The 22325-nt window shown below is 39.8% G+C and overlaps 2 protein-coding genes across 4 annotated transcripts; one reads left to right on the forward strand and one right to left on the reverse strand.

The window, feature by feature from the left end:
• The first annotated feature begins 1211 nt into the window (after positions 1 to 1211).
• Positions 1212 to 18221, forward strand: LOC146372529 (GRAM domain-containing protein 2B). Of its 3 annotated transcripts, none has more exons than XM_084953310.1 (13): positions 1212 to 1443; positions 11468 to 11641; positions 12880 to 12943; positions 13028 to 13100; positions 13198 to 13301; positions 13407 to 13505; positions 13701 to 13772; positions 14012 to 14080; positions 14191 to 14290; positions 14553 to 14642; positions 14821 to 14920; positions 15309 to 15416; positions 16073 to 18221. In XM_084953310.1, the coding sequence occupies exons 1-13, from the start codon at positions 1352 to 1354 to the stop codon at positions 16089 to 16091; spliced, it is 1164 nt and encodes a 387-aa protein (XP_084809436.1). In that variant the 5' UTR covers positions 1212 to 1351; the 3' UTR covers positions 16092 to 18221. The 3 variants fall into 3 exon arrangements, with proteins under 3 accessions (XP_084809436.1, XP_084809437.1, XP_084809438.1); XM_084953311.1 differs by lacking the exon at positions 1212 to 1443 and adding an exon at positions 8215 to 8789; XM_084953312.1 differs by lacking the exon at positions 1212 to 1443 and adding an exon at positions 9923 to 10533.
• Positions 18222 to 19052: 831 nt separating this feature from the next.
• Positions 19053 to 20830, reverse strand: lim2.2 (lens intrinsic membrane protein 2.2). The gene is made up of 4 exons (XM_084953313.1): positions 20651 to 20830; positions 19987 to 20127; positions 19527 to 19661; positions 19053 to 19183 (listed from the first exon to the last, which is right to left on the reverse strand). The coding sequence occupies exons 1-4, from the start codon at positions 20826 to 20828 to the stop codon at positions 19113 to 19115; spliced, it is 525 nt and encodes a 174-aa protein (XP_084809439.1). The 5' UTR covers positions 20829 to 20830; the 3' UTR covers positions 19053 to 19112.
• Positions 20831 to 22325: the final 1495 nt, after the last annotated feature.

Genomic DNA, 22325 nt, shown 5'->3' on the forward strand with positions numbered 1-22325 from the left:
AGCGTGGCAGCGCCTGAGCTGCCAAGTGAGGCCAAAAAAGGCTTCTGGCATTTGCGTCCACATTTCTCAAAAATGCTATAAGATAATGGTTCTGTTTTGTGTGTGTAAGATCTCTATGAATAGAGTTTAACTCCTGGGAACGCAGTGACAAGTAATTAAGAAAATATTATTCTAACTTTTTCATATTTTTAGACAGAATGGACCCTCGCGGCCTCAAAAACGAGGCTGAAAGTCAAACCCTAAAACAACTTTCTCGAGGTTGCTCATGTCTTATCACACAAACAGAGTCACTTCGATACACGACATCTCTGTAACATATTCTGTTTTTTTCCTACACATACATAGTCACATGTAGCACACGTAGACATCCACTGTGATTGCAATGTGACTTAGCTGACAGTCTAAACTGTGGCCTTATGACCTTGGTCTGCTGAGTAGGTGTATAAAAAGCCATTTGTTGCTGCAGTTGGTGCCATTTTCCAGTGAGGTGGGGGAGGTGAAACTGCATGCTGGCAGTGCTGGGCTAAAATGAAGTGGTATGGACCACAAGAAAAGACACCAAGTGAGGAATTATAACCTTCTGAGTTGTTGGATTTCCCCTAATAAAATGGCACAAATTTTCGTTTGTCTTCTAGCTCATCATAAGCAGTGATATTTAAGTAAATTTGCTTTGCTGTGCCCTGCATGCCAGCACCAGTGGAATTAGTTGACTTGCAGTGACACAACTGCTCTTTCTGAAAGTGCTATTGTTTATTTAAAACGCAGATGATCCTGGTAGCTTATGTTTGTTTGTTTTAATATGAGCTGATGTGGCCGGTTTCATTATCACACAACAAAACTTGAGCTTTCAGTTCTTAAATGAAAAAAGTAGTAGGCAACTGTCTGCAGCTTTTTCAAATTAACTTCAGTATATTTTGACACAAGAAACATTGTTGTTAAACCACAGGGCATACACCCCTCTGTTGATGGCACGTGAGATGTTAAAACCGTGTAAATTATTAATTGGAAAGGCCATGCCAGCACAACAACGTTACGGGGCCCCGTTTTTATACCGCTCTTCAGAAAGGGACGACCCCATTTCCATAAAAGGTAATGGGCGGTCAACGCAAGACAAACCACCGTATTCTGATTGGACAACCGGGCTGACATGACCGTTTTTTCAACATTGTTTGCCAAATGTGATTGGTCCTCCGACTTGGTCCGATTTAAGCTCATTATCTTAATCAGCCGTGGCTGAAGTGGGGAAGAAGAGGGGGGTCAGGAAAAAAAAAGCAGAAGCCAAACAAGAACGCTGGAGTTTGGCGTGGAGAGTCGTTTCTATACGAATCGACTACCACTGGCTGAGGGAAGAATGCTCGAAAACAAAAGAGAGAGGTTGAAAACTTTCCTCAGGAAGATCGACGAGAAGGCCATTGTCAGAATAAAACACTTCATGAAAGAGAGGTAAGCGGAATGAATGCGGTGCGGCTAGCTGAACCGTTTTTTGCCGGGTGTGCATCAGTACTGGGTGGATGCACACTATCCCTTTGACAGCAGCTTGTTCGATAAGATTTTATATTTTGAGTTCATGCTGACGTGCTGTTTAACCGAACAGTGTTAAATAAGTTTAAGGGAGCAATTTTGGTTAAGATGGACGTGATGCCAGTTACTGGGGATTTACTGCTAACATGGTAGCACTCGCTAGGCCGAAGATCTGCTGATATTTAAATGAACTAATGCTAACGAATCTATCTATCTGTCTATCTATCTGAATTAAAGCTGTTAAAGGGTAAGAGTTAAAGCTCACTAGGCACCAGTAAATAGTTGTAGCCGCTGGCATCTTTTATAGTATTGGTTTGTGTGCATTAGCACAGCATATACTGAAGCATAAGAGCCTAAAGGATGTTGTTAGCTTAGCCACTGACTTGGCTGGTAGTCTGAGCATCTGACCCCATTCATGTTTCCTGGCTAGTCTTGGTAAAAGTGTTTTCCAGTGGTAAAATGTAATTACTTGGCCACTGATGTATGAAATGTTGTCCTCTGAAGTAAACATATGTGCTTTAAAACGTAACACTAATGTGTGAAGTGTGGTTTTACACGCTGGGTGGGAGGGTGGGTGGTGTAATTTCAAACTGTTGTCTTTCATCGTTTATTTCAAATTTTCTAGAACACAGTAGTCGACCCATTTTAGCCTTGTGATGTTTGTGTGAGCAGTATTAGCTCCTTAATCTTTTCCAGTAAGCGTAAATAAACAGTATTACCAGATGGAGAGTGGTGTAAACTAAGCTAGTCCAGAACTGGTAGGCACTTAATCTCGCCTTTGCCCATTTCTGAGAAATCATGACTTCATCTGCTGACCAATGTGGGTCAGATTGGCGTCATATTGATTATTTAGTCATCCTCACTGATAATCCAGTCTTTTCAGTGGGCAGAGGCACGTTTACCACCATCAGTCACCCACACGAGCCTACAGTATAGTGTGTTTCCCTCTAACCTCTCAGGGAAACGCACAAACACACTTGTCACATGTAGTATGTCCAAGTCTGCCTTCTCAGAAAAAACTATTTATAGCTCCTGTGAGTTGACCACAGGTGGTACATGGTGTATTATATAAATGCTTTCAGCATTTCATTGTGAGTACTCCACGTCCTCTGAGCTCTGCCTTTAAGTTTTTCCCCTTACATGGCCATTTGCTCGAGTGCCAACCCAGCTGAAGTGTCCTGCCGGTTATCAGGATAGCTACTGTGTGTGTCCAGTATGGCATGTACCATGATTATGTTTCCAAAACTCACACATTTTTTTTATGATGGTGTAAGGCTTCAAGAAAAACCAAAACTCTTGCCTTGCGATTGCAACATTGAGCCAGAGTAATTCAGTTCCCTGCATTGGTTAATTTCCAGAATGAAGTTGAAAGTATCAGATAGATTTAATAAATGCGCTGCTTATTTTTTTTTTTCAAAAAAAGTGACTGAAGCCAGGAATTAAGTGAAATCTCTGCCTTTACACAGATTACATGCTTCAGAGCTCATTGCAAGTTGTAGTTGTTTTGCATACTGTCAGATGTCTTTGCTTCCGATGTAAAATAACCTGGTGCAGATTAGCTGCAATGTCTGGGCGTAGGAGCCTAGTATAGTCTGGGTGGGGCAGCTATGACTCCAGAAGGATGCTCCCAGTGCAGACCTTCCTTGCCACTGTAGGCAGAGAAGACTGGTCTAAATAATGCTGCAGGCATTGGGAAACCTGAAGTTAGAAGTTGAAAACCACATTTGCACAACTGTTTGTCAGTAAATGAAAGGTTGAAGGCCAACTAGGTGGTCACATTTGAAGTTGCGTGTTGCTTCTGTCAGTCTAGTGCTAATGATCACTCCACCTTGTTACAGAGCCAAGAGAGAGGCTATATTTTTCTTAGCTTTTTTTAACCATTTTGGAGCTCACAGTGGCTTGGAGAATTTCACTTAATGTTTTTGCATTGGTTAGTCTCATTTTAGAGAGATGACTTTATGCAGGCTTATCTGAATGCACGAGTTAAAGCCTGTTTACGTTCGGCTCAACTTTGAACAGCAGAATAACATCTGATGTAGCTCTTCAATGACAGAATGTCTTGTCTCTAGTCAATAAAGAACTTAAGGTAGTCGTATAAATCAAGGTTTATCTTTTCGACAGGGTGAAAGCTGCTCATTGGAAGCTGTAGGAGGAACTGTTTTTCCAGAGTATTAGACTGCATTTGTGGGGCCTAACGAGCCAGTTAATGTGTTTTGTGTTCAGTTTTTCACTACAAAAATGCTATAATTACTAGGGCTGGGCCATATTATACGGTTCACGGCAATACCGGTACAAAGCTAGGCAACGATAAGAAAATGACATATCGCGGTAGAATATGGGTAAAACGCGCATGCGCAGTGCCGAAAAAGCACGGAGAATGCACGGTAACGGAAAATGTGAATGGGGAAAGTAGATTGAGTGAAACGGATGAGCCAGAATTGTTTTGTAAAAACGGTGCAGCTTAACTGGTTTGGTGTTTGTCCATCAGATACACAACAAAGCACTTTTTTCTTTTTTTTTTTTTTTGTAGAACATGCAAGTTATTGCCGTATTTGTCGGACTAAGGTGCTTGTAAATCTGGGAGTAATCTGGGTCCTAAACTCTGTCCTTTAAAGTCCCGAAGTCAAACGAACATCACTGAGGTTAAAACTGTCTGAATTCTTTCATCGTTAATGAAATGATCAGCATTGCTGCTTTACCAGGTGTAACTATTAAGTTTAACATCCAGGCATCCATGAAAACAGAATTCATTACATTTAACGGAGTTAGAAGTTAACAGGAAGTTAGCTCGCTAGTTTCGCTAGTTACCTAAACATGATATAGCATGTTCTGACTGAGAGATTTCTGAAAAAATTCAAACGTACAGCTCTGCTATCACTTCCAACATAAATGAAGACGGGACGCTACACAGCACTGACGTTTGTAGGGTTACTGAAGTTGGGCTAGCTGGTATATAATGAGGCTAGCGGCACAGCTGTGTTAGCATAACATAAACAGTGAAGCTCCAGGATGAACGCTAACACTTTTCCACTCGATAAAAGTTAATGCGAAGGTTCCTGATGGTTAGAGACAAATGCAATCGCATGGCAGGATGCTGTAAATGGACCAAACTTCAGTCAGTAGAACAACTGAGATAATCCATCCACAATAGAAGGTTAGTCATTATATACTGCAACAACATGGGAATAGAGCAGCTGTAATAGAATACAGCATTAATGAATCAATGGTACAGAAGTGGAGGAAGCAAGAAGAATGAGTTGAATAAAGTTTGATTTATCTGACTGCTTTGTTTCGCTTAATGTGCCTTATAATCTCGTGCACCTTATGGTCCGAGAAATACGTATTTGACTTTTTTATTTGGCACACTGCAGAATGATGTTGCAAAGCACCTCTTTTTAACTTCAGTGGATATTATACATGGTTATGCTCAGGATATGTCAGCCCATTTCTACTGGAAATGCCTTTTGGTTAAACTTTCAGCAAGGAATTTGCATTTGCACTGTTAAATGTTTATATAGCTTTAATGCATATAAAAACAGCTACTTGTTTAAGTAAAATAAATGGATGGGGTTTTTTTTGCACTAGTAAAGTTGTGGAGTTGTATTTTGTCTTGCAGAAATTATATCGTCAGTTATATCGTTATCGCAAATTTTCAAATATATATCGTGATATATATTTTTGGCCATATCGCCCTGCCCTAATAATTACTCTGTTGGCCACTGTCTTAGACTGCAATTGGTGATGTTAGTTCTCTTCTGCATCCTCTGTGAGCTCACTGTGTCACCAGCAGCTCTCCACCTGCTGCAGAGCAGAACAAGGTCTTACCTCTAGTCCAAGCTGGTGGAGTTGTGGCCTGTTCAACAGCAGGGTGTGAAACTCGAGACAGGTGAATTACATCAAAGACTGCCACAAAAGCAACTTGCCTTTTAGACAAACATTAGATCCGGCTAGGTGGCTTAAAGAATTTTTAAAACGGAACATGTCCTTGTGCAACCATCAGCATAAATTAACATCCCACACAAGTGAAGTGGATGTGTGGGGAAAGTTTTCACTCAACTACACTTCTTGCTCTGCAGTGAAATGGATTCTATCCTTCATGCAAAAACATGTTTTACATGAATGTTTCCTATGGCTTTATTCAGACACACCGTGATAGTCACACAGAAAGCTAGCTTAGGAAAGTTTGAGAGAAGATTTGTAAAACTTCCAGATGCGGTCAGATAATGAGATGTGTGTCTGAAACAAAATGTAGAAAAGGGACGGGTTTATGCATTGTGACATCTAAATTTATTGCAATCCTTAATATGTTTGCACTTATTGTAATCGTAATGTTGAGTGGGACTTTAAAAAAACAAAAACAAACAAAAAAAAAAAACAGCACATTATTCTCCCTCCTCACCTGCCGGGACACTGTGAGAACTCTGTTGCCTTGAAGAAAGAACCTCTCTGTCTTTGCCTGGTTTGCACAGGAGGAAGTGGGGAGAGATGCTATGTGCATAGGGCCACGTGATTCCCCACAGAGAAACACACATTTATCCTGTAATGCTCTCTGTTCTAGTTTGCACACACACACACACACACACACACACACACACACTTTTTCAACAGACTGAGTACTGGCAGGGTGCCACAGAGTCTGAAATTTTGCCATGTCCACTGGCTTGCTTCCCTGCCCTTCCTGGGTACTCTACTGACGCTCACAGACATGCATGTATGCAAGCAGACGCATTATGCTTTTCAGTCCAGCCGACAATATTATTAAGGTCATCTGTGATATTATGTCTTAAAGTTGTTGGTTTTTTGTTTTGTTTTTTTCATTTTTTGTTCCCTTTTTGGTTAAAAATTTAACTATGTTGTCATAAAGTAGTTGAGATGAATTTGTTTGTTGCATACTAGCTTTGGTGGATTATAAAAGATTATGGCTGTCAAATGACATGGTTCACCGAACACAGTTGCAATAATCTCTTGTGCTTTTATTGAACTTGTTCTGTTGGTTGCTGGAGAAAGAGTAGGTCACATTTATATTTAAAAAAACAAAAACAGAGCCATGGGTCTCCAGAAGATGGTGCTCTTACACTTTGTGTTTCTAATTGTTCTCAATATTCTCAATTATTCTGATCTTTGAGAGATTCACACATGTAATGCTTCCCCAAGCCTAACTTGTAAACTTTGGGCTGCGTGTTGGTTATGGAAATGCATTCTGTACTAAAGCAATTTTGTCTTAAGGCAACTGTCACTGCAGACCAGCTGACGCTGGCTTGACGTCTGAAGCTAAACTCTCGGGATCATCTCAGGGTAGTGAATGAAAGCAGTGTATACCCCAAGGAGTACTTTTAATGACTGGAATGTCCTGTACTGGAGAAATTGGTCTTCACCACACTAGAATTCACTGGTAATCACATTTGTATGACTATTATACTGAAAAGCATTTCTTTCACAGGCGAGAGAATAAATGGCAGTTCACCACCTTACAAACAGTGTGAAAGGTGATCTTTTGCTGAAACCTAGGCTGAACAATGCAGTAAAGTGGCACAACTCTTGATTTTTGGTTCTCTTAATATTGTTATGATGCAAACATGCATTCTATTGTCATCATGTTCAGTGAAATTCTAACAGGCCAGGTAATAAAAGTGGCTTTTTCTTTTTTGTCACTGGGACAAATTGAGACATCAGGGGATTAACAGCCAGATCTCCTGCTGTGGGGGTGTAGGTGTTGGCTTTGTGTAGCTTTTAAATAACTTGATTAAGGTTGTTGTGTAAGGGGTTTGTTGTGTTATGTTGTAAGTGTATCAGGAGTTTTAAAAAGCAGGGATAAGGGGGAAAACGGTGGCCCACTGACCAGCTGAACGTCAGTGGAACACCTTTGTACTGTTTATATCCAAGGCATGTTTAGTCAACCCTCTGTCATTTTGATATAAAAGGGACAGTTGATAAAGTAATAAGGACATTAACTCAAAGAATATTACTAAGAAACTGAAATTTATTGAGATATGCATTTGCCTAATAAGCAGAAAATACCCATCTTGATCTTGGGATGAGGCACAAAACACTTTGGGGTGGCATCAAGAAGGTCATCCAGCATAAAAATCTGCCAGATCAGACATGATCCACCTGCTGTGGTGAATGATGGAGCAGCTAAAAGTAGTCCAGGTGACAATGAAGAGAAGTCATTACGAAATGGGAATTACTGGTACTGTAAAGTAGGAGCGTAATTGCCTCCATTAGGTAAATGCATGCTTTTCTAGAATGTGTCATCCTATAGCTCTGCTCCGAGAAGCTCCTATTGAAAATGTTGCAACCAATATTTAGAAAGGAAGGGGTGGTTTCCTTTTATTTCCTTTTTTTTTTTTTTGTATTGTGAGTAAATTAGGCCTGAAGTCACATGCCCAGCTGGACGTTATCTTTCTCAGTGATGTTGATGTCATGGGTATAGAAATAGTCTATCGATGAATAAACACCCTAGGCTGAGATACACGAATGTAACCAGGCTCCACTACATTTACAGCACTCCACCTATGGGGTGATTTTTTTTTTTTTTTTTTTTTCTCTCTCTTTTTTTTTCCTTTTTTTTTTTTTTAATTTGCGTGTTAGTCAACAGCTTTTGAGGACCCCCCCCCCCCCCCTCAACACAAATGTCCTTACATTGATGGCCCTGTTCACATCGTCTACAAAGGCTGGGTTGGCTATTGTCATGCGTGCATGTCATATTGTCGGCTGCTTCTGAAGTCACGGCCCCATTGTTATTGAGAACAGGCTATTGAATTTTGATGTTTGCCTATGCGAACTAAGAATAACCTGGCACTGTTTCCCTCGGCCTCCACATTTTTATCAACTACCTCCCACTGTTACTTGTTTCCCTGACAACGCATACTAAAGCTGCATTAGAAAGGGGAGCGCTTGGGAGGAGATTTGGGGGTTTGAAATCAAATGACCTTTGTGTTTTTTTTAGTTTACTGTGTTCATTCTGCTGTTTCCCATCTCCTGTCCTGCTGCGTGTTTCTGGATCTGGTGTTTTTGTCTTCATGTTGAACTAGCACACGCTTTAAGCCATTAAAAAGACCTTTGGTCCCTGGCTTCTGATTTGGCTCCTAACTCACCTAGGTCCAAGTTCAAAAGGTATTGCCATTGTTATAGTCGCCTGTCTTGGCCAAAGGTTTCAGGGACTGTTGAAGACTAGAAGGGAGAATTTACTTGGTCATGGAAAGACCAAAAGTGTTGTTGAACCAGCCGGGTCCTGTGGATTCTCATTGCTCAGAAGATGTGAAAAGGTAAGACGAACAATTGAGTCTGCTTACTGATCTCAGCCAGTCATCTTCAGACTGTCAGGTAAAGCTTAACTTGCTTTAGCCATACGCAACTTTCTTTTAGTGTCAAATTGCAGAGATCTTTGTCATACTCTATATTATTTTTTGATGATCCACCTTCCCGAAGCAGTTTTTAACTTCTTTGTTTTGTCAGTGGATTCAGATTTGTTAGCTAGTAACCACTGAGACCTCTAATGTTGGCTCTTTGTCTGGTTAAAGATGGGAGTATAGAAAAAAATGCAGATAAAGAAAGATATCTGTCGGCAATCTTTGTTCTATGATGAGGTATATCACATTTCTCTTTGTACAGAATCTTTTCTTTCACATATTGTACTCTATAGTGAGTTCTAATGAATAACATACCTCCATAACTTTATCTAAAAAAAGCAGATTTAAAAAAAGATAATCTTTGGCAGTGAAATATCACGAGTGATACTAAAAAGTTGTAATTCGTTACTTGAACAAGAAAGTAGGTCAGATGTCAGCACCTTAGTCTAATTAATTCAACACATACGCATAACTGAACACCACCGCCTTTGAAATTTAGAAATGCCTCTGTTGCAGCCTGTGCAGGACATGGGTGTTTCATCATTTCTTCCCCACATTGCTCATTTCAGTACTTTTTTTTTTTTTTTTTTAACACTGGGTACTCACTCACTAGCCTTGATTGCTTTGGCCTTGGCGTTTTTATACACCATTGAGCAAGTTTCTTCTATTGAGGCCTCATTGATAATCTTGAGATAAAACTTCTGGCACGCAAACATGAATTATTTTTATTTTTAGATGATTATTTTTTAATTACTCTCTTAATTTGCCAGTACATTGACGTTATCAGTGTTTTTGGAAGATATGTTAACAAACTAATGCAAAGGCTTGACAATGAAAATATCACAGGAGTTTAATTTTCAGATAGGCTGCACTGTTGAAATGTACGGGTGTTTGTGGCTTCCTGACTTAGAGGATGGATAGATAGATAGATAGATAGATAAAAATGAAACTTGTATGTTTTGGATACTTAAACAATATATTAAAGTAATGAGAAAGTGGCCACTTTCATGCTTAAATCATATAAGCCTTATAAGATTTACTCATGAAAGTGGCCACTTTCATGAGTAAATCATATAAGTTTTTACTATTTCTTTTCCATATGGGTTTTGTAGGATGGAACCTGTTTCGTTTCACATCAGAAGACAGCACAGGCAATGGCGCATGTGTGTGTACATGAGAAAGAGGAGGGACTGTGTGTGCTCTTGCCTGTATTTGTTTTGTTCTGGGGGTGTGGTTGGGTTTGACGGTCACACACTACGGAGTGTCACACCATTCTCATAGAGAAACAACTTCCTCTTTGCTAGCACAGTCATACAGCAAGTGAGCAACAGGGTGTTTTTTTTTTTTTTGTTTTTTTTTTTGTTTTCTTTTTTCCCCTGTAGAAGGATGTGGTAAAGAGGCCTTATGTACAACAACTTAACTGGAACTACATGCATAATGTCAAGAGGATTTTAAAGATTTTTCTGGGAGGGGGGAGTCTTTAATATTTGTTTAGTTCTTGGTTACCTTTTCTGTCTTGAGGCCTGTACGCAGGCTTTTTAGAAAAAGCAACTTTTTTTTTTTTTTTAATTATTCATTGTGTTTATTTATTAGGATAGGAAATGCCTACTGTCAGTAGGTATATGACTTTTCGTTCATCAAAGCGATTTAAACTTACCAGGTGAGTGGAAGTTCAAAGTTAATTTGTGTGGTGTTGTTGTCTTTGAACAAGAAATGCAGGCTTTACACTGTCTTATATAATGTGGGCTATGTGTTTTAGGGATTTCAGGATGTTGTAATCATTCCACTGTCTTATCCTGTGAATCTGTTTTGTTAGTTCCTTGTCAAGGACAGGCCATTGTTTCTTACAGAGCATATGGACTATAGAGACACTTGTAATCTTCTTTTTTACAAGACTCTTTATTGAAATGGTATATTTGCAGAGGCTTGTCAGGTTGAGAGCATGAACCTACGTCGATCAGATTGTAAAGCAGTCAGGTGCTTCTGGTCAACTGAGCTCTGATGCAGTGTTATCAATAAAACCTTTTCTTTGGATCGGGTAGCGGATGCCAGCACATCACAAAGATGGGCATCGTTTGACATAGATGTCAGATACATCTATGCATTACAGTGGAAAGGGATAAGTGATTTGGAGTTTTTTTTGTTTTTGTTTTTGTTTTTTTTTAAAAAAAGAGAGGCTTAAAACACTCAAAGTTGATGTAGAGCAAAAATATGTCATGTTAACATATTGGCAGTGTTTAACTGACCTGTGTTTTGATGGTAGATGTTTGAGTTTTGTTGTTTCCCTGTGCTGTTTTTTTTAGTGGTTTTCTCATTTGCCATCCTGTGGTAAGATGTTCTGTTTTTTAAATGGCTGCGGTAGACTGGTGCAACTATGTTTGAATGCATGTTTAGGTGCTATCAGTGGATGCTCGGACTTACTTTTTGTGTCCAACAAAAGCAGAGTCACTCGTATTTGCACTGTGAAAAGTCATCGTCTACTTGGAGACTTTCTAAATTGTTTGCATACATGTGAATGTCTTTCTGAAACCTAAAGTGGCTCATTTTGTAATTTTTTATTTTTTTTTTTCTTTCCCCCCCTTAATTTGTTGCAGCTACCCAGTAGAGAGCAGCAGTGGTGGGCTGCCAGCCAAAGTAAGGAAAAGCAGGAGCACCTTAAGCAATGGCAGCATCAAGAAGGTGGACGCGAGGAAAGCTTTGAGTTTAGAGGCAGCCCAGCTCGAGATCCAGCAACAGCACAAAACCCTGACCAGGCAAGCACCTGTCAGGTAGGCTTCATGGGGACACAGTTCTAATTACACAAAAGCCAAAAACGTGGATTCTGTGACGGTTAATAACAGCCTGATGCAAATTTTGGAAAGTGACACTCGTTTTGTTATTTTGTCTCTATACACCACCACAGAAGAGTAGAAGATTGAACTTGAACCTTTAAATTTACTTTACTATTTAAAAATAAATAAATAAATAAATGTCTAATTCTTCTTAATACGGTGGCTTAATGTGTTGAATTAAAACTTTCACAAAGAGCCACGTTTGTGTGTACTCTGTTATTCAGATCAGTTAAATTTGGTAGAGCAAGAAATTGTTTTAATCTCACATTTGTTTTAATAAAGAGATGAACATTTTAAATGGGTGAAAAAATAAAACTCCATAATAAATTAACAGTATTTCACTGCCTGGAGGTGCTTACGGTTACACAGCTGATGTTATGTGGACTCTCTCATTGAGAACACATATCACAAGACCTGACCCCCCTCAGGCATCATGCACACATGACCACACACCCCATGTAGGCTGGTTTCTCACATGATTCAAATGCATGAGCGTGGGGATGAGTTTGATTCCTGATGATTCAGTCTTGATTATTTCTTTTGTCTAGTTGTGTGGGCATAGTGAACACTCTGAAGAGATTCAAAGATATTCAAATGCTGATTTGTTTTTTTTATAACCGTATTGGCAGCTTTACCCATTTATAGATAATGCTATAAATAAGCGTTTTAGTAGTTCAGATGGAGTGTTAAATCTCAGTCATTGCCTTACCTCGTAGCTAAAGATTAAAAGAATGTGACAAATTTAAAGATATGAGTGCTGTGCTTGTGGAAAACATACGATGGGTGCGTGGGAGCAGGTGAAAATATCACTTGTCAACATTTTTAAGGTTGTTGAACAGGTTTCCTAACAAAGTAATTGTTAACGTTTTACATTTAAATAAAGTAATTGTCGTCATCTTTACTTTCTAACTCCATCACTGCTTCCCTGCTATGTAGTGCTGTGTGTGTGTTTGTGTGTGGCAGTCAAAGACGGGCTGCAATTCAAGAAATATAAACATGGCAGAGAGAGTTTTGCATATTTTTCCTGCTCATTTGGCGCAGGACCTATCAGGGCAGCTTCACATGAGCCTTGTAATCCAGGAAAAAGTCAGGTGATATGGTTCATGCGGGTAAAATGTTGTGTTCATTTCCTTTTTAGTCATGCCTTAATCACTCTTATTTCATGTTCTCCTCAGGGCGCAAACTTTTGACGTCGACAGCAAAGACTTCAAGAAGACCGAGGGCACTGGCTCACAAAGTGTAAGTCCACCTCAGCTTTAAAAGCAAACTGATGAAGAAAGTATTTCACTTTAATTAAATAACAATCCAATTTTATTATTTCAGAGTTTTAAAAAGCACAACAAAACATTTCACAAGTTGTTTCCAGACATTCCCGAGAGTGAAGACTTGATTCATGGTAAGTTTTTAAAAAAAATTATTAAATGAAGAATCAAAGTTTTTTTAAAAAAAGAACAAGCTGTATAAAACTGAACGGTTCTGCTCTCCTCTCCCAGCATACATCTGCGCCCTGCAGAAGGAGGTGCCCTACCATGGTCGGCTATACATCACTGACACGCATGCTTGTTTCTTTTCCTCTGTTTTGCTTAAGGATACTAAGGTATTTATCAGCTCAGACCTCGCCCATCATTCTTTTTAGCTCGTTGTGGGATTCGTCTGATGCAAGTCTGACCTTTTCTTTGTGTGTGTTCGTGTGCCTTTGCAGGTAGTGGTTCCAGTTTCCTGCATTAAAAGAGTGAAAAAGCAGAATACAGCTTTGCTGGTACCCAACGCCTTGTCAATTCGCACCACAGAGGGAGATAAGGTCAGTTTCTCACCTTTATCCTCACGCAATCTTTAGTTAACACTTATTGAGCCTACACAGTGTGTGCAGTCAAAGTCAAACGTAAGCTTTGAACTCTGATTTATATGTAATGTAGTCAGTGGCTGGGTGACCTTTTATGTTGGGCAGATGGCTAATGTTCGTTTTGTTTTCTTTATATTCCCTCCCATTGTGCAGTACCTCTTTGTGGCTCTGCGGAATAGAGAGTCGTGTTTTCAGCTGCTGCGTTCAGTCTGTCCTCAGCTAGAGGTGAGTGGCTGAGGTCACAAAAGAAATCTAAATTTCTGCAATGGATCACAATATTGTAAAACTATACCGTGTCACTGTTGGCTTCTTGGAAGTCTTGCAACAAATGTGCTTTTCCAGCCATGCTGTTGCATCTACAAGTTTAAATAAACCTTTTCAGAGCGTGCAGAATATAAACTCCATGAATGACAACTTAATAGTTTTTTTTGTTTGTTTTGTTTTTTTTAATGCCTCTGTTTCAGGATGTCAGTGCAAACAGTAGCCCTCTCTTCTCCTCAGCTGAAAACAGCTTTGATAAGAACAAACTTGTGGTGAGTAACTCTTTTCTGCATTTTAAAACCATGATTGTTTCTTTTTGTTTTTTCTCCCGCTCTGTTTTTTTGTACTGATGGTTTTTGTTCTGTGTTCATCTTACTGACAGAACTCCAGCCAGTCCAGTCTGGACGATAGCTTCGACCAATTCAATGGCTCCAAGTCTCAGACTTTACAAGAGGACCGCCCTCTGCATAGACTGCATACAGGTGAAAATTCAGCACCACCTCTAAGCATTGAGCTGTCTTTTGTTTTTGTTTGTTTTTTTTAATGCATTATTGTTGTTACTTGTTAGTAACTTGTAGCGTTTCTTAAAAGATAACTTGAAAATGCTGCAAGACCTTAGCTGACAGTGCTACATGTTGATAGCGTTATCTACTCTTCTCCTATCAGACCTTGAACTTTGCACGTTTACCATCTCGATAAGAAACAAGTCTAACTCCCCCCCCCTCTTGCTTCTCCTGCTTACAGAGGCAGTACCTAATGTAAATGGTTCCCCTCTGAAGGGCCTACATATGCAGCAGAGTGAAAGTTCATCTACAGAAGAGCTGTCTGTGTCAGGTAACCAACACACGGCCAGTTAACACTAGCTACTGGCATTAGTTTTGGCTATGCTGGTAGGATATGGAAAACTGTGCAGAAATATCGAAGGCCTGAAATTATAATATCACAACTGCTTGCAACGGACCTTAAAACCTTGGTGTTGTTATTGGTGTTAAATTATTATATTATGTTTTAGGTGGATCATGGGTGTGGAATGTGACTGAAAAAGCCAAGTCCCTGGTGGTTCAGAGAGAGGCCAGCAACCTCAACACTCTGCTCTTCATTTACTTGATTTTGTGAGTAGATCCTTCTCCCCCAGCTGTCTTTATCCTTATGACTTTATCTGAACTTGCATTTCACTCCCAAATTCTCAATTTGAGGGGCAAAAAAGTAAAAGGTGGTTCTAAAGCAGGTAATCTTGTAGAATATACCAACAAAAGTAACTTGTCAACTATTTATGTGATTTATTAGTTTGTTAAATGGGACAATTGTTAAGAAACAAAATTTTCAGTCTGTTTTTAATAATATTACATATTTTATAAAAATGCATTAGCTCTAGCATCACTTTGGAATTGGCTATTTAGTCTGTTTTGTTTGAGCAGCTGTTGGTTGAATCTATGGAAAGGTCTGCATTTGATTCTTTGACACCCAGGCAGTGAATCTGACTTATATTATATGTTGTAGGGTGGTGCTGCTACTGCTGTCTTCGGGCTACATCGGTTTACGTATCGTGGCCCTGGAGGAACAGCTGACGTCCCTGGGCGCTCTGCCTGAATTCAACTTGCAAAGCAGGTAAAATGTCCTTTATTTTATTTTTTTTTTAAATATTGTGTGTTGGCATGTTTGCAGAGAAGAGGGTTGCAGCTTGACACAGGAGATGAGAAAGAGAAAAATTTGCATCGCTTTTTCCTGCTCATTTGGCTCCGATCCTGTAGACGAGGGGGAGAAAGGGTGGAAACATGTATTATAGTCTAGGAAAATCTGACTTATCCTGGGCCACTGCCTGTTTAGTCAGATGTTGTGAGTGTCTTTATGTATAGAAATTTGTGTGTGATCTCCAGCCAAACGTTTGCAAAAGTACAGATCATGACTGAAAACCTTAGTACATCACATCAGAATAGTTGTGTTTTATCAGAGGTGATCACTCAGAAGCGCGGTTTCCGCTGACTGTTTCTTTTGAGGGGACCAGTGGACCCAAACCAGTATAAAGTAGTTGCATTCAATTACCCTGAAACATGCTGCTGATCTGCTTGAAGGACAATAATGCTCCCATCTGTACATTTATCAATAATTCCAAACTGTTTGCAGAGGGAGTGTTGGGAATTCAGTCATCTACATTTTGATCACGAGTTTGCTCGAAGGAAGACTAAGTTAATATTGCAGCCGAGCAAACAAATGTAATTCCAGGAGTAGGTGTAGCTTAACGCACTGTTTCTTTCTTTTCACAGGTACCAACAAGACACATAACAATCAGCAACTTAAGGAGAGATTGGTTGACTCATGATCGGAAGATAATTTCTGCCTCTTCCCAGCAGAACCAGCCAGGGAACTTTAACGTACTCAGACTTTGGTCTCGATGTGGCCTGCGCAAAAGAAGAGTGGCCAACATGTGCAATTTCAGACACAACTTGTTGACTTGAAGGGCTATATTTCCTCCAAGTGCAGTAAACAACACAGCAAAACAAAATGACATGCTGCGACCCAGTCACATAGAGCCGAGCCAAAAACGTGTACACGCACTGCCTGGTTGCAGTGTCTGTTTGAACCAAAGCCAAACGACTCTATCTTAGTGAGGTGCCACATTAGTCAAGTCGATAGGCACGCTTCTGGCAGCAACTGTTCCACATCTGTGAATTTACGTTGTCCTCTTCTTTCTGAGCATGCATTCTTGAACAGGGCTTAAAGCATTAGCCTGCTGTAGTGCCGATGATTGCACCTCACCTCTCTCGACGTAGTGCTATGCATAGCCAAAGATGCACACGTCTTTTGCATGAGTGATGATGGAATTATGTTTTTGTCTGTTATTTAGCCCTCAATCAGCAGTGGTGTCTATCCGCCTTTTAAATCCAGTCACTTTCGGGTACTTCTCTTCAAATGGTTCTTATATTCCGAATCGGCGGTGGGTTGAAATGATGATGGCTAAGATCCAAACTTCAGATCAGAGCTCTCTCTTTCTCTCTTTCTCTCTCTCTTTCTTTTTCTTTCCCCCCCCTCCCTCCCTCCAAGCAGAAATGACAGGCAGGATTTAAACCTGTTTAATGATCATTGCTCAGAGGTGATTTTTTTTTTTTTTTTTTTCCCCTCCCAGTCTCTACTGGATGAATGCATCAACAATGCACAAAATACACAAGAATATTAGGAAGCTGTATTAGCTAAAGAAATGTTTTTGAGTACAGCTTTTCGCTGACTTTGGTCTTCAAGAGTAGCAATCAAACCTGTCTTTTTGATGTCAACTGCAAACCTCTCTCTATGACAGGCCTGTTGGGGACCAAGGTGGCATTTCTTCAGGTTATTTAAAGTAGCACCAATAACATATTTCTAATGTAGGTGTCTGGGGAAAAACGGGCACTTGACTGATTCTGTGTACTCTTTGTCACCTGAAGAGGATTTTTATTATTTTCTTTTCTTAAATAACCACACTTGCTGCAAGGTCCGAGATTATCATAAGTAAAACAAGTGGTCCCAAAAAGAAATTTCAATATGCAACAAATTGTTTTGCATGACAAAATGTAATTTCTGTGAGCAGTTTGTTTGTTTTGTTTTTTTAAATGGAACTTGATGTTCGTGGAAATTGAGTGAAAGAATCGTCTCGAGGGAGCAAGCGCACTTTAAAAACTTGTGGTGTGCCTGTCACAATCCAAGACGCTGTTTGGATTGAGAAGAAATGGCAAAAGTGGTGTTCTGTGGTAACTAAAGGTGCTTAGACCTTATTTTTAGACAACAAAAAAGATTTCACTCAGGGGTGGTGGGGCACTACCCACCATGTGGTTTTAGGTTGTCAACTTTTCCGCTCATTTCAAAGTCTTGTTCTCATGGTGGGGTTCACATTCTATACATCCTCTGTGGTTCCTCCAGTGTTCCTTAAAGAAAGAACACTGTTTCATTGAGTTTGCTCAACTTTACCAATTGATAAAACTGTTTGTTTTCTGGTTGTTGGTTTTTTGTTTGTTTGTCTCCCCCCCCCCCCCCCCCCACCTTTGTACGACCTGTTTAAACTAACAATGCATATCCATCTCAGTGATTTAGCATCACCTTTATGGAAGCTCTCAGGAGAGTCCTTTTGTGATGTTCAGTTAAGGTTATTCTCATAATGCCACATACAGTACTGTCAGTTATTACACACACCCCCTCCCCCACCTGGGGGCAGCACACACACGCAAGTACTGTCCTCAAAAAGACTCCTTTAATTCAGTGAAGAGGGTAGTAGTTGTAAGGTTTTGCACTATTACAAGTGTTGTAAATAATTTTGTATCATTTGTTAACGCCCTTAATTCTATTATTGTCCCATATATTTATTTGCATTTTGTGTAATTCAAAGTAGTCTCTGTGAGATGACTTTGCTATTGTTCAAAATAAATCAAATGTTTCAGTAAATAATATCCTGTGCTCTGTTCTTTATATTTTTCCTTTTTATTTTGATAAATTGGACGTGGTAAACGGATGGAAAACATGAAGTCTGGGAGTGGCAGGTAACTTGGATACTATCCAATCTAAATAACTACACACCTTTTAAACCCATTTCCAATTCATGCCAGTGTTTGCTGAGAAATTTCTAAACCCACGGCCGCCTCCTTGGGATTTACTAGCACGCACACATGCATTGAAAATCAGGTATGAGTTGTAACTGGAAGTCATGGGAAAAACACAGATTCTTCAGTGTTGTATGCAGGAAATTCATGGTTGAGTCTTTAGCATTTAATGTGCACTAAGACTTTTACAATAATTGTCTCTTGGTATTACCTGATACTGATATAAAGGTATTCCCAGCAGTATCAACAATTAACTCTTACTTTATATGTCGATGACTTGTATCTATATAGTTGGTAAATATTAATAGAGTCAGATGAACAGGCAGAATCAAGATTCACTGAAACCTCATAGATGATTTAAAGCCCGAGTTGCATAACTTAAGGAAAAAGACTCCTCTTGAGCAGAGCGCTTGCATACCTCCTGTTTGTGGCATTAGAGCACCATCTAGTGGACAATCCGTCACATAACCTTTAAACGACATTCATTTTAAGAGTTTGACTTTCTGGTTAAAGTGTTAAAAACCAACTGGAATATTATTTTTCAATTGGTTTTAAATCAATAATTCACACAGTTACAGTTTATGTATCTACATTAAAGTAAAAGCAGTGGTGTACTAGCACGTGGTGTCAAATATGTATTGCAGGGAAACCAGAAAGAAAGGAATCTATATTTATTTATTCCATCCTAGGTACTCAAAAGCAGCAACAGTCTGCAAGCAGAGCAGTGCGTTAGTGCTGTTCAGCTCTCCGGGTTATTGGAGGGAGCAGGTTCTGCAGTGGTCCGCTGGTAGGCACAGAGTTGGAACACGCCTAAAAGGAAATGACATGTAGATAAGGATTAAAATACCTTCTTAAAAACGATGGCTCTCAAACAATGCAAGCTCATTAGAAGGACAGAGTAGCCATGAGTAATTGTTACTAAGGTAGGAAATGCCAAGAAGCTGCTTAGTCCACCTAAATGTGTCCAGAAAATGCCCTTTTGTCATTTTATCATCAAGTTTGATATTTGACAAAAGCCTCATACTGAGGCTCTGGTTTTATTACTTATTAGAAAAATAGTAAATAATAATAAAAAATAATAAAAAAGCATGTTGCCTGTGATTCACTCACATTAAACATGACTCCTAAAATAAGAAATAAATACAATTCAAACCTGCTGCAAAGGCCAAAATAATGGCAACCCAGCCTATGATGTAGGACCAGGAAAAGCGCCAGTCCAAGAAGCGTTTGCCAAAGAAGGTAACAGTCACACCAGTGTAAATTGCCAAAGCCAGCAGAGCGAGAAAACCTGAGAACAGAGGAGACAGAAAAAATCCACTGGGTAAAACATGAAAACATATTTCTTTGAGACCTGTATGTTGCCCCCAAAATATGAAAAAAATCAACACAAGACATTTAGTTAATTAGTTTGCATTCAGGACTTGAATGTATAATTGCTTCTGGAATCTTTTACATGATGGGAAGAGTTCCAAAAATAAAACCCAAGACAGAGGGCTGGCATCAGGCTGCTCCCTATCACCCCCAACTGGTTGTGTGACTCTTGTTGTGATTATTGAGTGTAAATAAAACTGTATTGAAATTTGTATTTTCTGATCTGATCACTCTTGGTTTACCTGACAGGACCAGGGCGATGCCACCTGTGCGCACTCTCCTGTTCTTGGTGCCGTTAGTGAAAGCGCTCAGTCCAAGCACCACGCCAGCAAAACAGCTCAGCACTGCCAGCAGCATGAAGGCCCGTGTGGCATCCCAGAAGGCTGGAAACAAAAAGGTCAGAACCATGTCCACATGCTGATTCTACACTTACACATACACTTACATTTGCACTGATTGTGCAGCTCATGTTGCCTCACCAAGAAGTCACAAAACCTGCCATGAATTTGATTATTTGTGTAAAACACTTAAGAATCATCTGCTTAAAATATTTAACTGTAAATAAGAATTGTAGCCAGTTAACTTTTAGAGAAAGCACACAGTTGCAGTGTAGAGGCAGGTGGACAGTATCGCTAGCAACACTGATATTGATATTGGGTCGATACTAGCACAATATCCTCTAAGTTCAGTATGTAGCCCTTTAAACGTGCTAAACACATTATCTTTTGAATAACTGAGGTACTGCAGTCTTTAAGCCTACATATAAACCATGTGCACTTGCTTTAGCTTTGTATGCTGTACTAATTTTTCTACTCACAACATAGTCTGCATGAATTCAGATATTTTTGTTACAGTTAAATTTATGAGTTTGTTACAAAAAGTGGTGTGGTGAGGTGGACCACTCACCTACAGTGATGGTGTGGGCGTGGCATTTGTGGTTGATGCAGAACCTCCAAAGCCCCTGATTGGCCGAGCTGCCAGAGTATCGATACTGCATCCAGAAGTCCGTCGCTGTAGAAACTATGAGAAGCACAAGGGCGGCCACGCCGCAGAGGGTGCCTCCTCCTGCTAAAGTATACAGCATTGTGGAGACGCCTGGCAAGAGACTGTCCTCCTAAACATTCAACAGCTGCTCGGGGAAGAGAGGACAGAGTTGGGGAAAAATACAGAATTAAGAGTTTGTGCACAACACTTACATATTAATTTCCTGAAAGATCAGCTGCACACAGTCTTTGGATTTTTTTTTCTCCTGTCGACCCTCGAGTCTTTTAGATGATCACATAAAAATGCACAAAGCTAAGCTCCTCATTAATTACAGAAATCCATTACCAAATCTACATCTAGTAAGACAGCAAAGAGCAAGTCCCTGCCACACATGCACGTGGCTTAGTTCTTATAACTGCAATAAAGGCAATCCAAAACTTGTTGCGAGTCTGAGGAGCTACCTCTTTCTGTTTAAAGCACGTTTTCCTTTTTAAATCTCGAGACATTATCTTGATGCATTTTGATGGAAAAGTTACATCTCGTATCACCACATCAGATAAATGTGCTTTTAATTTAATTCTAGAATTGGATATAGTCAGAAAAACACTTGACTCAAACTGCTGTATGACAAAAAGCTTGCCTAACAGGCAGTTCAGAGCCATTGTTCATCACTAATTCCCCTCCGTGCTCCACAAACTAATCTTCCATCACTGAGTAACTGAACCGTCAGCACTGCTGCTCTCTGTCAGCCAGCCAGTAAACCAGCAACTTCATGCACTGACTTTTCCCGTACTTCTCGCCAAAAAATTTCCAAACATCCAAAGAAATTTTATACCTGAGTCCCATATGTTTCTATCAAGTAACATGAACCAACACTGGGGTCACAGGTCCAGTTTGTAAGCTGTACAGATCCTTTCTCAGTTAAAATAAATAAATATATAAATAAAAATCACCAATCTTGACACCTCATGTCTTCTATATCGTTGTAGGTTTTCCTCTTCAAAAGCAAATTTGTCCTTTTCCCTTTAAGGCCTCAAAGACTCTAATATTTTCCTGGCAAATACACTCAGTTACGTTCTTTTACACTTGTACATTTTTAAACTGATACCTCTGGTTTTGGCTGGTCGCTCTCCAGGTTTGTTGGCTGTGACAGTGTGCGTATCCTTTTTAAGCCCCCGTACCTCTGGCCCTCATTGTCCACTGCACAAAAGAGGGAATGATCGAGCGCAGCATGTGAGTGATGCTAAATCCCCCTCTTGCTCTCTTCTCTGCAGTTACCTCCATCCTTTTATCACCCCAGTGCATCTCTAAACTCTTGCTCTTGATTTTTCTCTTTGTGCTGTATGACTTCCTATCATTTTTTTTCAAACTTTTTCCTAGAAAATACTGGCTCAGACTTGGCAAGCTGTGAAAATTTATAAATTGCTTTTCTGTCAAAGGCCAAAAACTGTATTACTGCCATGCAGCAATGGGAGTATGCTGGGATAGGCAGTAGCAGACTTATGTTGGCAATTGCACAGAGGAAAAGGTGAACCTATGTGCACCCTACACTTGCACATAACTATGTTTGCTTTGCACCTACCTGTGTGCACAGGCT

This window comes from Perissodus microlepis, chromosome 15 (assembly GCF_051167445.1).
Source record: "Perissodus microlepis isolate ML-2025 ecotype Zambia chromosome 15, ASM5116744v1, whole genome shotgun sequence".
NCBI lineage: Eukaryota > Metazoa > Chordata > Actinopteri > Cichliformes > Cichlidae > Perissodus > Perissodus microlepis.